Source organism: Cucurbita pepo, chromosome LG13, assembly GCF_002806865.2.
Source record: "Cucurbita pepo subsp. pepo cultivar mu-cu-16 chromosome LG13, ASM280686v2, whole genome shotgun sequence".
Lineage (NCBI taxonomy): Eukaryota > Viridiplantae > Streptophyta > Magnoliopsida > Cucurbitales > Cucurbitaceae > Cucurbita > Cucurbita pepo.
The window spans coordinates 2,285,038-2,302,238 of NC_036650.1; the positions used below are offsets into that span (position 1 = coordinate 2,285,038).

At 36.0% G+C, this 17,201-nt stretch overlaps 2 protein-coding genes across 2 annotated transcripts; both read right to left on the reverse strand.

Moving 5' to 3' along the window:
• Positions 1-712: 712 nt before the first annotated feature.
• LOC111809133 (probable membrane-associated kinase regulator 6) lies at positions 713-2,118 on the reverse strand. Its single transcript, XM_023695492.1, has 3 exons — positions 1,682-2,118; positions 1,316-1,616; positions 713-963 (listed from the first exon to the last, which is right to left on the reverse strand). Exons 1-3 carry the CDS (start codon positions 1,967-1,969, stop codon positions 956-958), a joined length of 597 nt encoding a protein of 198 aa, XP_023551260.1. The 5' UTR covers positions 1,970-2,118; the 3' UTR covers positions 713-955.
• A 1,428-nt stretch (positions 2,119-3,546) lies between these two features.
• Positions 3,547-7,880, reverse strand: LOC111809137. The gene is made up of 4 exons (XM_023695499.1): positions 7,312-7,880; positions 6,826-6,981; positions 4,504-4,569; positions 3,547-4,296 (listed from the first exon to the last, which is right to left on the reverse strand). The coding sequence occupies exons 1-4, from the start codon at positions 7,471-7,473 to the stop codon at positions 3,628-3,630; spliced, it is 1,053 nt and encodes a 350-aa protein (XP_023551267.1). The 5' UTR covers positions 7,474-7,880; the 3' UTR covers positions 3,547-3,627.
• Between the last annotated feature and the right edge of the window lie 9,321 nt (positions 7,881-17,201).

A 17,201-nucleotide genomic window follows, 5' to 3' on the forward strand; every position in this document is an offset into this window, starting at 1 on the left:
AGCATAACTTAACTAATTAATGGGGATAGCTTAGTTGGGAGAGTGTCATATTGAAGATCTAAAAGTTGATCTACATTCACCGCAAGGTCTAATTAGCAGGGATAGCTCAGTTGGGAGAGTGTCATACTGAAGATCTAAAAGTTGATCTACATTCACCACAAGGTCACGTATCTGATCTACGTTCACTACTTGCGCATTTTTACTTTAACCTATTAGACCATGGGCTGCTGAGCTTCGTAGTTTCAGGATACACAGTTTGAGTCCGACCTAACTTCCTTCATCTTCTTCGCCCGTCAACTACCCGAATCGCAACCCTAATTTACCATTCACTTACACAACATCTATAAGCCCCCTCATGTTATTGTCACCAATAATCTCACAAAACAAAGAATTTTTCCAATGCATTACCAAAACATTTATACCTTCAAAAATTGAAGTGTAAAAACTTTAGGATGATTTGAGAGGAGAAGTGGAAAGGTTTCGTAGAGTTCACGGGTAATTGCTTCCACGAGATTTACGATGCTTGCCAGAAATCTCGCATGTCCGAGCACAGTTACTATCAATTTTTAATCCTTTATCGCTTATTTCATATCAATTTTAATATCTTCCAACCACATGAGAGTATACTTAAAAAAATGAGAACTTTTAAACATCAAGAACCAAATCCATATTTGATCATATATACATATAGATATGAATGAACACTTTGAAATAGGAAAAGAGTGGGTATGAGCTCACCTCAAAAAATAAAAAAAATTAGTGGTTTGTGTTGGACATGGAATAAAGACAACAAAAATTTAATATGATGCCTTTTCCTCTCCCATCAATCCCCACAATTTCCACAAACACATATTCTTCTTTACTCACAAAGTCAAAACAGACAAACAACAACTGTACTGTCCCCATACCCTATGTTCATCATCGCCATCATCATCCTCCTTCTTCCTTCCCCTCTTCATTTCCCTGAACAATAAACCCTTTGTTACGCTTCAAAATCCATAAATCCATTCGAGCTTTAATAACAACATGTTCCAAATTCGTTTCGAAATAGTTAAAATCACTCTCAAACCTGTACTTACTATTCAAAATCAATATACGGTTTAAAATAACTAAGAACAAGTTTTAAAGTGATTTTTATGAACCCGAGAAATATCAATCTCGATTCATCATTTTATTTTATTAGATCTTTGAACCAATCCTAAACTTAAACTATCATGTTATGCAAAATTTTCGAATATTCATATCGATTCGTTTAAAAGACATCTGAGAACATAAACCCTCGTGATTTGTACGAACAATTGAGAGAGTTACTCACCTATGGACCTTTTGCAGTGAAGAACTGCATCATAAATTGAGCTCTCAGAATCACAAGAAGATCTTCTCCATTCATCACAACACTGATGAGCTTCTCTTGTAATTTTCTTATTCCCATTCCCTTCTACCCTTTGAACCCTTCTGAAAATTGGCCTAAAAAAGTTCAAGTACTTCTCAAAAATCTGCCTTGATAATCTCCGGCATGACTTCCTCAACGAACACGACGACTCCAATTTCCCAAGTGGCTCGGCGGTGAGCTTAACGGCGGGTGAACCAATGATCCCGTGCGCGCCCTCGTACGCCTGCAACTTGAATTTAGACACACTAGAGATAGTTAAGAATTGGAATAGGAGAGAGAGATGCATACAGCTGGGATGAGATAGCCATTGGAGATGAGCTGGTCGGCGTGAACGAGAGGGAGCGATGGCGACCGAGAGAGAGCGGGGAACGCGAAGTCGTGAGAAGTACGAGAGGAGGTGAAGTAGAATCTCTTGGAGGGTGGCATTGTAGGATCCATCTCAATGAAGGAAGCTTCATCGAGAGATGTTGTGAAGGAATTGCGACGGCTTTCAAAGGATGATCTGATATTCACTAACCAACTGTATGAGAAGCTTTCAATGGATAGGGGCTGAGAAGAAGCTTCCATGGCTGACATAGCTGAGACCTCAATTCTATGAACTATTGTTTGCTATGGAGGAAGATATGATATTGTTTTATTTCCCAACTTTTCTTACTTTTTTCTCTTATGAGGTTGACAATGAATAGTGTTGCTTGGAAGAAGATGATGAAGATACTTAGAATGAACACGAGATCGAGATAAGAAGTTTAATTAAGAAGAATAAAAATCGACATGCTTTAGCTTTTTGACTCGTTCTAGAAGTTGTCGATGAGTCTATTTGGATAAGAATCAATTCATTGACTTTTGGCCCTTTAAAAGGATAGCGGGTGTCTCAAATATGTATAAGAAAGACTTTTCACCCGTAGTCCTCTATTTATGAGGTTTCTTTTAGTTTCTTAATAATAATGAGTCGCGGAGAATGCCCGTAATAAATAAGAGAATAACAAAAGATTCATTAAATTTAATAGAATTATTTTTTTATATCATCCGAACTAATATTAATCCAGCCCATTTTATGAATAAGACGTGATATATGTGTAACTAAAAACATAACAATTTTGTAGTTTAAAATAAATGAAAAAGATGCGAAAAAATAACTTTGTCAAATCATAATGTTATCCACAATAAAATAAATATCAGTGTCAATTGAAAAGCGTAATGTGTCAGGTTTCATTTGCTCTAGTCCCTATAATAGTTTTCTACTACGAATCAAAGAAACTAACTCAAACATAAGTGAATAAAGGGATAATTAAATCTCTCAAGTTGTCTAATGATCAGCTTTTCTACTCTGATCGTCGCTTCTGTTCTATATCACATTCTGAAACTTCCTTTTTGAGATCAAATATGCAAACTATCGTATGACTAATTAAACGAAATAGAGGAACCATGGTTAATCACGCGAAACACACTGTATTTTTTCACTTAAAGTCATGTTTAGCATTCACTACTTAGAGTGACCATTAGTTTTTAGCAATCACTACTTATACAACTTTAGAATGATTATCGGTGGCTGATTGCCCAATTCACTCACCTTTACCACAACCTTCTCATTGATCAAACATAATATGCTTCGAGTCTTAAAACATTAAGTCATGTTTAGCATTCACTATTTAGAGTGACCATTAGTTTTTAGCAATCACTACTTATACAACTTTAGAATGATTATCGGTGGCTGATTGCCCAATTCACTCACCTTTACCACAACCTTCTCATTGATCAAACATAATATGCTTCGAGTCTTAAAACATTTATTTTCATGATCAAATATAACGCATATTTTTGTCGGGAAAAGTTGTTTCAAAAAGCCTAAAATGATACCTTTGAAACATACTATAAAGTTCCAAAAGTCAGGTAGAATTCAGCATGACTTGTTTTAAAGGATCAGAATAAAAGGTCAAAATTTACAAATAACTTTGAATATTTATCAAATAATAACAAATTAATGCATATTTATCCTGAACAAACCTTGTTCTACAATTTTATAAACTAGGGGGCCAACAAACTAAATATATGTTTCATAACCTAAAGTTTATATCATGTTCAAATTTCTATAAATTTTGTGAATTAACAGTGCATTAAGATTCTAGTGAAACAAAATTTCACAATACCCCATGGAGATGGAAGTTTCAATTTGCCCATGCCAGACATAATATAAACTTCTATGAAATCAAAATTTACAGTCTAATCACCAACATTTACTTCATAAGATCTAAGAATACAAACGCATTCCAAAGGCTATGCAACAACATCGATGGTAGAAGGTTCCTAGTCCTTGCATACACGCTACCCATCACTACCCCAAGCAGTATCAGAGGTAGCATCCTCTGCATATTGAAATGTACCAGAGCAAAGGCTACTGAACTCACCAAAATAGAGCACCATACCGGCATATATTTCGTCAACGATGGTAGAAGGAACCCTCGGAACACGATCTCCTCCCAAATGGGGGCACAGACAGACACGACCACTGCGTAGAGTGCCATTGCCACTGGGTCCCTAGCAATGATTGATTGCTCGACGCTTGAGACGGTAACTGGAGCTGAGGGAAGAACGGGCAACAAGTTTAGATTCACCTGTGAAAGACGATTTACGAGTGGAAACATAAGGCAGCCTAAGCCAACATCGAATTGCCACTTCCCTTCAAAGCGGAAATTGAACCAGCCTTGTGGAAGGGGATGGAATCTTGAGAGGCAGCGATGCAGAATCGCCATCCCGGTAAGCCCTTCGACCACGTCTGTAAGAAGGCTGTACAAGGCTTGCCCTCGGTACGTCATGAATTCCTTTCTGTATCCTGCTGTATGGGCTATTATAGGAATTATCCATGACCCTATTACCCAAAATGATGCAACCCAGAGAAGCATAACCTACATCATCAGAAAGTTCAACTTCTTTAATTCATTTTGATTACTTAATTCCACATGACTTGCTAATCCTAATATCAACTTCCTGCAGGGCTCACTTCGGCAACATGTATATATGACAAATGTTATATCAACACAATCTTGACGTTCCATGTTAATACCAAAAACAGACATATTGACGTATATCACTGGCAGAAAACGAGGCATCACCTGAACAATGGTTTTCGCTGTCCATGGAACCACCCAAGGCTTTGTAACAAATATTGATTCAAGGGCCTGGGGTAAAAATAAATTATTAAAGCCAGTCAGTTCTTGTTCACATGGTCGAAGTCGCTAAATTAAAAAGATACAAAACTAATCAACTAGAATAATTTGCGAAGGAAAAAGGAGGTTTTACGACAAAATATTAAAACGAGAGGCATAACAATGATTTAGTAAAGTACAAAGTGAATAAATCCCAATGTGGACACCAACAGTGTACAGTCCATCAGAAACGTTTCGCTAATTTTCGAGAGGAGAAAAACAGCAGGATAGGTCATTCACAACAGCAACAACTAAGAACACCCCCCAAGCCAAAGTTTCAACAGGACAGCAACAATTAGGAAATCGGGCAACAAAAATCAAAGATAAGTTTTCGTTTGTTGTTCAATGTCACTCTAATGGGATAATCACAAGATAAGTGCTAAGCAAATTATTTCATACATATTCCATGTTTGAAGAAGAAAATTGGATTTCATTGATAAATGAAGCATACAAAAGACGAGAAATACCCAAGACACCAAACGTGGATAACAAAAATTATCTCAACCTCGAAATTAGAGTAGCATGGCTGTAATCATTAAAAGGATAGTATAAAGCAGTAGAAAGAACCAAGGCTAAAAAAGTTCACAAAAGATTGTTTTGTTCCCTATTTTTCTGATAGGTGGCAACGTATCAATGATAGTTCGGTAAAATTGTACTTATTAAGGTGCCCAGTAATAAATGATAGTAACAAGTTATTCTAATAAATAATAGGCAGTATGATATCATTTAACAGAATAAACGATAACTGATATGCTACTTCTTTGGTACCTAATATTCTGATAGATTGTAAGATATCGATGACAGCTTGGTAAATTGAAAAGTAAAAAAAAGAGAGAGATGTCTTCTTGAAATAAGAGCCTGGAAGAATTGTTTGATGCTTACTTTACTCAAATGGGAAAAATCACAAGAAAAGGCAAGCAAACAAGGTTGTGCAAATTCTTTTGGCCCTTGTAATTCTGATAGGTTGTAACAAAACATATCGATGTTAGTCGGTAATTTGAAATGTGCAAAATAAAGAATAAAAAGGAAAAGAGGGTTTGTCCACATGCCACTTATGTGAATCGCCATAGAATTATCTTCATGAACACAAATGAAACCACAATAATTGCCTTTTGCTAGAGGCATTTGCCATAGACAAGGGCTCGGAGGGTAGAATACCACACTCAGCCATTGGCCATTGCCACAGCTCTACATTTTTATAATGACAATGCCAAAGTTATTAAAACCTTTTTCTAACAAAGAAACAAAAAAATTCACTACAATCAAAATCAATCAATTGAGAAGATGGAGGAAACCCGGGAATCATTCAACCAAGGATAATAAGTATGAAATCTACAAAATACTACGCACAATCAAGTGAAGTTGTGTGAGGTCCCACATTGATTGGCGAAAGAAACGAGTGCCAATGAGGATGCTGGGCCCCGAAGGAGGTGGATTGTGAGATCCCATGTCGAGTGGAGGAGAACGAAGCATTTTTTATAAAAGTGTGGAAACTTCTTCCTAGCAGACGTGTTTTAAAACCTTGAAGGGAAGCCAAGAAGGGAAAGCTCAAAGAAGACAATATCTGTTAACAGTGGGCTTGGGCTGTTACAAGTTGTCCGAGACAATTGTTCGAGCAAACTTCCAACCCCCACACCAAGATCACCTTGTTTAACACTATATTATAGAGAATAAAAGATAAAATTGCTGACTTTGAACATGATGCAAAGTAAAATGGAACATCTTCACTAAACTGCTAAAGAAAATCTGGAAATAACAAAATTTTACCAAATTAAAATAGATAAGAGAAAAAAATCTCAAAGGACCCATATCAAACACACACATCAACCTGTTTTCTCAGCCATGTTATTCAGTCAACTGCACTGATTATCACTGCTTATTGCAACGTTTGATCAACTATATGAAAAGCTCAAGTAATTACATATAAAAAATCAGATGTTCCCAAAGAGACCAAAGCAGTTAAATATATATTTGCGAACTTCAAACGAAAAGTACATTCAACCCCTGATTTACTACTTTGGGTTTCACATTTGTCTTATTTACTTCATCCAATATTATTTCCTCAAGTTTAACATTTCCTACTAAAATCATACATACATGAGTATATATATTCCATTCAATGATTTATGTAAACAGGATACATCGCTACCGCTTAGTAGAACATGGTTATAGCTTGCCTTTCTAATTGAAGAGTATAAAATCATTCAAATGATGTGAAAATACATTTACCTTGTATAAACTCGACGCCCATTCTTTACTCGGGTCACTCGGTTGATTGATTTCAGGAGTTGGCACCAGGTCTTCTGCCAATTTATCCTCCGCAGACTTGGACTCGAAATGTTCCTGCGACGACTCTTCACGACGAAAGCACACAATCTCCCATTTCTTCAAAGAAAAACAATTCAACAAAGAAGAGGGAATAACCCTCCTGTGAAAATTCTACTAAACCAATCTCACGATTCCATGGAAAAGAATCATGAACTGAGCTGTGAGCTACCACTTGAATTAATATAGCAGAGAGAAGTTCAAGAAAAGGCTTCAAAATCAAGAACAATTAAAAGACAACCAATAATCATACATCATTTCTTATCCAAGGCAACAAACAACACAAACTCTACACTACAGCCAGTGAAAAAAAACGAAAACCCCTTTTCAGAACTCATAATTCCTCAGCATTAGAGAAGCCATAGACAGAGAGAGACAGAGAGAGCTTACATTTCTGCGGCGTCGGGAGAGAGTACTGACGCAATGGGTGCTTGAATTGAGAGGAAAACGAGGGAGCAGAGGCTTCAAATGAACCCTAATCGAAAACCTAGAATTGGGAGGAGCATGGCGGAAGAAGAGAGAGTGGCAACAAGGGTTTGTTGCAGTTGACATTGGGAAAGCGCCGGATCAATCAGAATCCGGAAATAGGAAGGGAATCGATTACGCATGGAATGGAACAGAGCAATTTGATTAAAAAAACCAACCCTAAGATCGTTGTACCAGCTGCTCGGTCCTTGTCTTCAGCTCCTTGTGAGGGAGAAAGGGACCGGGAAGAATAACGACGACGGCGACAAAAAGCGATAACAAGCTGAGTGAGCACAGAAGGTGTATGAATGCAACGGGGGTTGTACTTGGTTCGATTGAAATCGTGGTCGATTCGGCGATTTTAAGAAACCCAGGCGGGATTAAACACAAATCTTCCATTCATAATTTCCTCTTCCTTATTTAATTTAATTTTTTGAAACGAGGATTTTAGGGCAGATTTCTTGTTGACGCTTCTACCGGGTCCAATTTGGTCTTCACAAGTTTGGAAGTGGAAAAATAAAAGGATAAACCTATTGATATTCTATATCCATTTAAATCCAAAAACTTGTTTATGGGTTTGGGTTGAATTAGGCGAGTTTTGATTAAATATGTTTTATATTCGACTCAATTATTCGACTCAAAATATTCTACCTATTCCATATTCTACCTATTCCAGCTAGAAAAAATATTAGCCTAAGTCCGACCAAATAACCTGAGTTGGGTTGAGTTGATTGGATTCGTTGGGTCAAATGTAGTCTAGGTCTTTTGATAATTATCTATAATTATTAGAAAAATTAAAAGTTTAGAGTAACATGAAAACTTTATGTTTGATTGATGTATGTTAGCAAATGTGAAGATATTTTTTAGACTTATAGAGTCAAACTAGACAGATGAGCTCGAGGGAAGAGCTCACGATACTTTAGGGGGCATTATGATGTCATAGCAAGCACTCAAGTTTTAGTAGCGTTAAGATGTTGCATCTAATGTCTCAACACTACCACTGTAGCGCCTTCATGCTAAAAGATGCTTGCGCTCATGTTTTGACGCTACATATATGTAGTGTCGTGAGTTGCGGTGATTGCTATATATATACTTCTTGTTGTAGTCATATTGAAGAAAAAAAAAACTTTTGTTCCGCTTTCTCGACTTTATTTGGTTTCAATTGGCTCAGCTTGACTATTTTAGACTATTCTAGAATCATTTTCAACTTAATTGAGGCCAGAAAATGTTAGTATTGTTGTATCCTAATGCCACAACCAAAAAACGTTTTGATTCAATTGTTGTAGCGGAAGCGAAAAAAAGATCGATCACACTCACACACCCGCAAACAGAAATTAAACAAAGAAACACAAAGCTTTACGTGGTTCGGAGAGAAGAAATTCTTCTATATCCACAGGTAGTAGTCAATCACTATAACCAAAGTGTTTACAAATATATCGCTCACATTCTCACACTACGAAGCCTCTCAACAAAATTCCTCACAATCGCATCTAGGCAAATACAAAATGACAATGACTTTACACATCGAAACAATGCTAGACAAACCTTTATATAAATATAGCAATACTAATTCTCCTAAAGAAGCAAATAAATGAGAATATGAATCAAAAGGGTATGAACTAAATGAGAGTTATGAATCAAAGTAAATGACAATACATGCATGAGATGCATGAATCTATTCTTCATGACAACTTACAACAAGTATAACAATGCTTTTGGACAATTTATAATATTTAGTATAGGACATATTTTAGGATAATTAACTAATGTTGACTCACATATGGGTTCTAAACTCATTTTAGAATGCATGAAATATCATAGGTAAAATTGGATAACATGAAGTTAAATCTAGGAATATCCGGCTAAAGAAAGCTTATGAATACCAAGCTGAGTGTCACAATCGCACTTTTGCAATGGTGGGATAACGATTGTGCGGCACTTGTTCTAACCATGCCAACAAGTCAGTCGTGAGAAACTCAGACGTTGTAGTCAACGCGGCGTATGTTCGGGCTTCGAGTCACATTGTGAGAAAAGGTTTATGTCTGACTTCCTTGTCTCGTGTCGGGTGTTTCTAAGTTGACCGCGAGGCCTTTGTTGGGGTTGGCTCGTTCGAGCTTTCCTTTTCCAATACGAAAATGGTAGCGAATGTAGGTTCATCCTGGCTTAGATCCTGTCTCAACTGCACTACTAACATCATTTTCGCCCCTTTTGGCTAACGGATGTTTTTCTGAATAATTGTCAAGTTTGACCCCGTTATTACTAAACTCTTCGCAAGGGGCATGAGCATGACTTTGTGTTCTAGTAGGAAATTCATCCATAGCACATTGTCGAAGTCACCCATCTTGACTATCTCAAAGTCGGTTCATCTAGTCTAAGTCCCCAGTTTGATGGGAGTTCTCTTCGCAACTCGTAAGGTGGGTAATTATGTCGAATTGACGGCCTTCATCTTCCCTGTGTCTTAATGCCAAAGGATATTCAAGTGTTTTGCTTCGGTCTCTGTCATGAAGTTGTGGGTGGCTCCAGAGTCGACAATAGTGCTTCTGGCTGCTTTATGATTTACCCAAATCTCAACATACATAAGATCGTGTTCCATTGGCTCTTCTGTTTCTTCCTCTGTCTTCTGAAGAGTAGATAAGTACTTTAACGCCCCCACGCGGGTGTGTCCAACAGTCCTGGCTAACAACATCTGTTTCTGCTATCTCATACTCAGCTTCTTAATTAATTCTGAGTTGTGCTTGGAAAGCACATAGTGCTGCCTTATGTGGTATCACTTTCCCCGCCTCTGGGGGAGTTTGGTCGTTAAATCTCATTTTCCCCACTTGCGGACGCTCTAGTCCCCCCATCTCTTGGGTTCATCGCTATCAAGATCAAACAATTGTTTGACAATAGCATATGATATGGAAAGGGTTTGAACTCTTTGTTCGTAGAGCTTATTTTTCACCCACGGCTTCAGTCCCTCGATAAAATTGAAGATCTTATCTATCTCGGACATATCACGAATATCTAACATAAGCTCCAAAAATATGCCCAACGTAATCTCGGATATTGCTTGTATGACTCAACTCTCTTAATTTCCTTCTGGCGATTACCTTGACATTCTCTAGTAAGAACAGAGATCGAAGTTCTTGTTTCAAGCTATCCCAAGTGTCCATACTATATCAACCATCTTGAATGTCCATGTACTTGGACCTCCACCATAACTTTACATTGTCGACTAGATACATTGTTACCAATATGACCTTCGCTTCCTTTGCCACAATATTTGTGGCTTGAAAGTATTGTTCGAGGTCGAAGATAAAGTTCTCTAGAACCTTGGCATCTCGAACCCCACAGAAGGGTTTGAGCTCCGAGACCTTTATCTTGTTAAACCGTGCTACACCCCCAGATGGGGTCTGGTCCCCACCACTCTTGTGGTAAGCTTTAATATGGCGCTTAAATCCACCACTTCAGCCCTGACCACTCCAAGGGCTTCTTTAAGGTCATCAGACAAATCTGAGACCATCTGGACGATCACTAGTTGGGTATTTTCTAAGCCCTCTGTGCGCTCCTTCGTTCGGGCAACAGAACTCGTCGAGCAATCCCCATGCTCGAAGCCACCAGCTCTTGTGGCCTTGTCTTCTAGGGCCTCGACCCTAGTCATTAATTTGTGGACATGCATTGTTTCAAGACGACCTGCGTTCTCAATGAACCTGTCAACTTTAGTGGCAATATTATTCATGCAAGATTCCAAAAACCCCATTCCATCAAGAACTTCACTCATGTACAGTAACTTTTTTTCAATTTTAGCTAATCAGTTAGCCTGGGACTTGCCCAGTTGTTTTGCAGCAGACATGTTTGTGTAATACTTTTCAAAGAGCCAACTCGGTCTGATACCACTTGTCACAATCGCACTCTTGCAATAGTGGGATAATGATTATGCGGCACATGTTCTAACCAAGTGAACAAGTCAGCTGTGAGAAACTCGAACGTCATGGACAACATCGGTGTATGTTCAACTCTCGAGTCACATTGCGAGAAAAGGTTTAGAAAACATGCGCGAGAAAATACATTTGAAAACGGTTTGAAAAACTGAAGAAAATAACATTATATGACTATAAACAAATTAAGAAATATCACGGCTTAAATAACATATAACTCAGGGTAGGAAGTAGTGACAACTAGTCATATCCCCTATAGTACATTTTGGGGCATTTTAACGCTGGCAGGTGTAGACATGGTTTTGGTGAACGGTCATACACCCCCGTATTGACCCAATGATAACTATTTAAAATAGAGTCATAGCAAGTCTTTTTGTAGTTAATATTGCACTCTTATTCACCATTTTCTCATTTATAACCCCATTTATTCTACTTAGTGAGCATGAAATCGTTCATTGCGGTCCAACGTGAAAAAAAATATGATTTGGCATAAATCAATCTTAATTATATATTTAATTGAGTTATGTGGTAAAATTTCATACATTTATGCTAAACCGTGTGGGAGTAGCGAATTTGGAAACAAATGGGGGATGACATGGAAATGATAAATCCATGTCAACAGTCCAAGTGAGTCATTGACTCCCCAATGATGAACATCGTATGTGTACTACTTATTTCTTTTCGGCCCTAAAGGGGAACCCATGCTCAATATAAAAAGGAAAAGGAAGACCAAGAGTAAAAGAGCCACATTTTGGGGAGAAAATCGAATTACACAGCAGCAGCCTTTGCTGCAGAACTGTTGTGAAACCAGAGAAGAAGAAGAAAACCCTAATCCAGCCGCTGTTGGCAGCAGAAGGAAAAGGAGACCAACAAGGATTGATTAGGGCAAAAAGGTGGACGTGAGAGCTTAAGAGAAGGGAACTTCCATTGACGAACGGCAACAAACCGGGATAACTCTCTATTTCCTTATTCTCTTTCCTTATTCCATCAATTTTACATGATGAATATGCGGATTGTTCTGTTTAATTCAGTTTGTATGGAGAGCTAAACTTAATAGGGGAGGCGAGAGAGTTTTATATAGTTTAAGTATGTTGACGGTATGATTTTAGTTTATTAAAAAGTTGTTGTTAATGATTTACATGTATGTTTAATTAGCTATTTTACATACATCGTTGTTCTCTTATTCGGGAGAGGAGAGGGAGCAATGAAATCCTCTTTAATACTCTAGTTCCATAGCAAGGAGACTTGAAGGGTAATAGAAGGATTAGAAATAATTCTTCTCCTAGAGCCTTGTTAATAGAAATTACAACGATTATGGAAATAATCACCATTCATGACCCTCCGAAGTGGGCTTGAGAATCTATTAAAAGAAACTAAAATCTACCATCAAACTCAACAACTTATCTATTTAATCTCTCTTAGCCGAATCTTCCTCATTATAGTTGATTTTCTCATCATTTTCTGTTTTTCAACAGCGGTGGCACTCTGTTTTAGTTCTGTTTAAATAGTTAAAATCTCCAACACCCATTTGAACGTTACCCAAAAACTCACCTAAATTTCCAGCAATAAAATTAACCAAAAAGATATGTTTCCTGTGGAATCGATAATTTACTTATTACTTGCTACTTGTGATAGTGTATACTTGCACTTATTCTTGTGAATTTTACATCATTTTATTATATACATCCACAAGCGATCACCCAACGTTGAAATGGTAAATGCCTATTTAGGATGAAAGCATGTAAAAGAGGTTTTTGGAACGGGCATGCAACTAGCACACATGTCCTAAACAAGCAAGACTGGGATATCCGTCATGCGACCATAGGCAACATGTTTTGGACAAGCATGACCATAACATTGAGCTTGAAATTGTAAGTGAGCTTACTATTGGAATACTTACGAGCTAGGTTGAATGAATTGATTGATGTATCGTATTGTCTATTTATATGTTATTATTTATTATATGATATTATAATAAATTGTTATGATGCATGTATTCTTGTTTGTTAGTTCATGTTTGATATGTTAATATGATCACGCTATGTCCTAGGAGACGCCATGATGTACCATGTACGATAAGTATGAATGAAATACCACGAGTATGTATCCTACACCTACATCTCATAGAAAATTTATGTCAAGATAAGTAAGGAAGTATTATGTGCATCTCATTGAACCATGATTCTTAACGTGAGATCTCATGCATGTTGTATGTCGCACGAGCATGGATTACTTCTCTATTATGTTATGTACGGATGCATACACCATGATATTATAACTTTTCTTTTTGTTAATTTTTGGTTGCAAGAGTGTGCGCTAGCCATAGTCAAATCTAAAAGGTACGTATACCGGCTCCCTAGTGGTTTTGGCCAAATCTCAATTGGGGTCCTTTTGCGCATTTCTACGTTCCTGTCCACCCTCTATTCTATTATTGGTTATATTTTTCTCAGTGATTTTGGCCAAATCTCAACTAGAGTCCGTCACAAAAGTTAAAGAGCTCATTAGAATACTTCTAACTCATTAAGAATCTTAAAAAACTAATCCACTCTATAGAAAGAATTTTGCTAGTTAAATTTATGAGGTTTTAAACAAAAATTATCTTTAATTTGTTGGATCCGATGCCACAACTAAAATGTTATGATACCCAATTATTGTAGCGGAAGCAAAATCGATAGCACTCACACACTTACAAACAGAAATTAAACAAAAAGACACAAAGATTTACGTGGTTCTCGATTCGGAGAGAAGAAATTCTCCTATATCTGCGACGGGTAGTCACTCACTATAACCAAACTCTATACATGTGTATCTCTCCCGCTTCAAAGTCTGTCAACAAAAGTTCCTCACAATTGCCTCTAGAAAAATACAAAATGATAATGATTTCACACCTCAAAATAAAACTAAACAAGTCTTTAGTTAGGCATAAGAATACTAATTCTCATGCCTTAACGGAATATATCAAATTTGTATTTAAATATTAGATATATGGAATATAAAAGGAAAATTTTTATTTAATTTAAAGGTTGAAATTAATATTTAAATTTATTAATATATTAAACATAAAAGAGAAAAATACATACATTAAATATAAAATAATTAATGTAAATTAGAACAATTAAATAAAAATTTAAACTTCGAAAACGTTAAGTAATACCCTTAAACTTTAAATAAAAAATCTAAAATTTATTATTATCACTAGTTTTGATTGAAAGGGTTTATTTTGTTTCAAAAATACTATCAAATTTTAAAAAATTTCATTAATATTCTTCTCCTTCTAAAAAAATCTTTAAGAATGCCTTTCTTATTATAAAATACCTATAAAATTTTAAGAGCAACACTAACGTGAATGTTTGCTGAATCTACCGCACCTAAATGGTGTGAAAGTCATCTTATTTATAATCAAATAACTTACGATGATATGGAAAGAGTAATAAATGGAAATAACAATAAATGGAAAGATAGCGTATTGTAGAAAAGCAAATATGTCTGGATATTTGCTTATAATAAAATATCAAATTCGATATATATGGTAAACTATAATTTATTACTAAATATCCTTAACAATTAATATCATTTACCTTTATTAAAAAAAAAAAATTATGGACGAAAACGGTTCTCCTAAAAATTCTGAAATAATTTTTTTTTTAATTTATAAATAATAATAAAACATTTGAAAAGATATTTTTTTAGTTAAAAGGATTTTTTTTTTAACTTTTTGAAATTTCAACTGTATTTTGGGAAGGAAGTACAATTTTCATCTAAATGTTTTTATTTTTCTTATTTAAGTTTTTTTTTTTTTACTTTTAAAAAATTTAAGAATATTAATAAAATATTTGAAATTAAAGAGTATTCTTCTATTCTTAACTTACAAGGCTTTGACACAGTGGTGGGATTTTAAATGGAGGGTGGTGATGGTTTGAAAGTGTGAGAATGGATCATGGCCGTCCACGGTTTGTTGTATAAAAATGAATTAGATCTTCCTATAGATTTGTTTGAATGTTGTTAGATTGACGTATGCCATTGTATTATTGTCGTGTATTTTGTCGTTGTAAAACATCTTTTATATATATATATATATTATATTATATAAAACTCTGATTCTACCTTCGACTCTGGGTCGATATATGTATAAAACATTTTATGTTATCCCTTTTATATTGTTAAAGTTTATTCGTGTTAGTATGTCCATTTCAATCCTGAATTACTTCTCTAGTTATAATTTATTTGTATGCATATAGATATGATTTACACTTTGCATTCTTTTCTTCTTTGTTGGTTTCGATTATGCAAGCATATAAATAACCTGTGACTTAAGAAGATGTACGATATTATATTATTATATATTATTATATATGTTTGATCTATGGAGATAATATATTTGACTTTGTGGAAGTGAGGACTAAGCATCATGTTGGGATTATGAAATGTGGCAGTTACATTAAAATGTTAATAAACAATTTAAAATAATACGTGTCATGTTATAAGTGCATCCTAACACATAATTTAGCCATTGTGAACCATTTCTAAGAGAAGAATTGTCTGTATTTTTTTCTCCTCAAAATAGTCATCCGTTGTACATTTTATTGAGAAGTGGAAATGTGATTGAAGTATTATAGTACAAAGTATGTTTTATGAATGTTTTTTTTTTTGTTTGTTCTCCTTCAATTTTTTTGTCTAAGCCTGATCAAAATTAACTGTCTATACTTATTTCACGTCAGTTAGAGAGGGGAACTAAACATTCTTGCAAGTGTGTGGAAACCTCTCCATAACAAACACATTTTAAAATTGTAAGGCTGACAACGATATATAATGGGCCAAAGTGGATAATATCTACTAGCGGTGGGCTTGGGCCATTACACTATACCACTAGATAAAACATGTTTTAAAATTGTGAGGCTAATAGTGATACGTAACGGACCAAAACGGACAATACTACTAGCGATGGGCTTGGTCTATTACACTATACCTTTGTCTACTAGAAAAAACGTGTTTTAAAATCGTGATATTGACGACTATACATAACAGGCCAAAGTCGACAATATCTACTAGTGGTGGACTTAGCCGTTACACTTTCCCTTTGTCTACTAGAGAAAACATGTTTTAAAATTATGAGGGTAACGGTGATACGTAATGGGCCAAAACGGACAATATTTACTAGCAGTGAGCTTGGTCTATTACACTATCCCTCTGTCTACTAGAGAAAACACGTTTTAAAATGGTGAGGCTAACTACGATACATAACGGGCCAAAGAAAATAATATCTACTGGGCTTAGGTCGTTACATTGTCCCTTTATCTACTACAAAAAACGTGTTTTAAAATTGTGAGACTCACGGTGATGTAACAACCTTAAATTTTTTACTTAAACTAAAGTCACTACTGTATACATAGCATAAACACTTCATGCGGAAATATTTCATTTAAAACATTATAATAAAATGTGACCTTAGTCTTAGCACGTCTCATCTACTCATCTACTGCTTAACCTCGTGGCTCCCACACGCAACTCTGTCTCTCTCTCTATTACTTGTATCATATGAATTTTCTTGTAATAAAATGTTCTCTTCCAATAGTTATACCAAATTTATGTTGTCACCCCCAACAAAACTCACCTTTTCAAAGCTACGATTGTGGGCTTTACTCTCGAAGTCACGAAGCCATGTTCCTCGATCATTAGCAGCAGCACCTTTTCAAAGTCGAGCCTCTCGTGTTCGTTTAACAGTCACAAATCAATACTCTCTTCATTAAAAAAAAAAAAAATGTCAAAGTCGTTCGAGGACGTGGAAATTCCAATGACCGCTGGAATTTCCGTGCTCCACACAACGACGCACTCCTCGGATCGCCAAGCAACCTTCAGCCAACACCCCCAGACTTCTCCGAGCACCTGCAACATTTTTCC

Coding starts and splice junctions, on each gene's coding strand:
- LOC111809137 (XM_023695499.1), bottom strand. CDS start 7,473: ATGTCAACTGCAACAAACCCTTGTTGCCACTCTCTCTTCTTCCGCCAT. Junction 6,982..7,311: donor TCTCCCGACGCCGCAGAAAT/GTAAGCTCTCTC, acceptor TTTTCTTTGAAG/AAATGGGAGATTGTGTGCTT. Junction 4,297..4,503: donor CAGCGAAAACCATTGTTCAG/GTGATGCCTCGT, acceptor CTGATGATGTAG/GTTATGCTTCTCTGGGTTGC.
- LOC111809133 (XM_023695492.1), bottom strand. CDS start 1,969: ATGTCAGCCATGGAAGCTTCTTCTCAGCCCCTATCCATTGAAAGCTTC. Junction 1,617..1,681: donor ATGGCTATCTCATCCCAGCT/GTATGCATCTCT, acceptor TTCAAGTTGCAG/GCGTACGAGGGCGCGCACGG.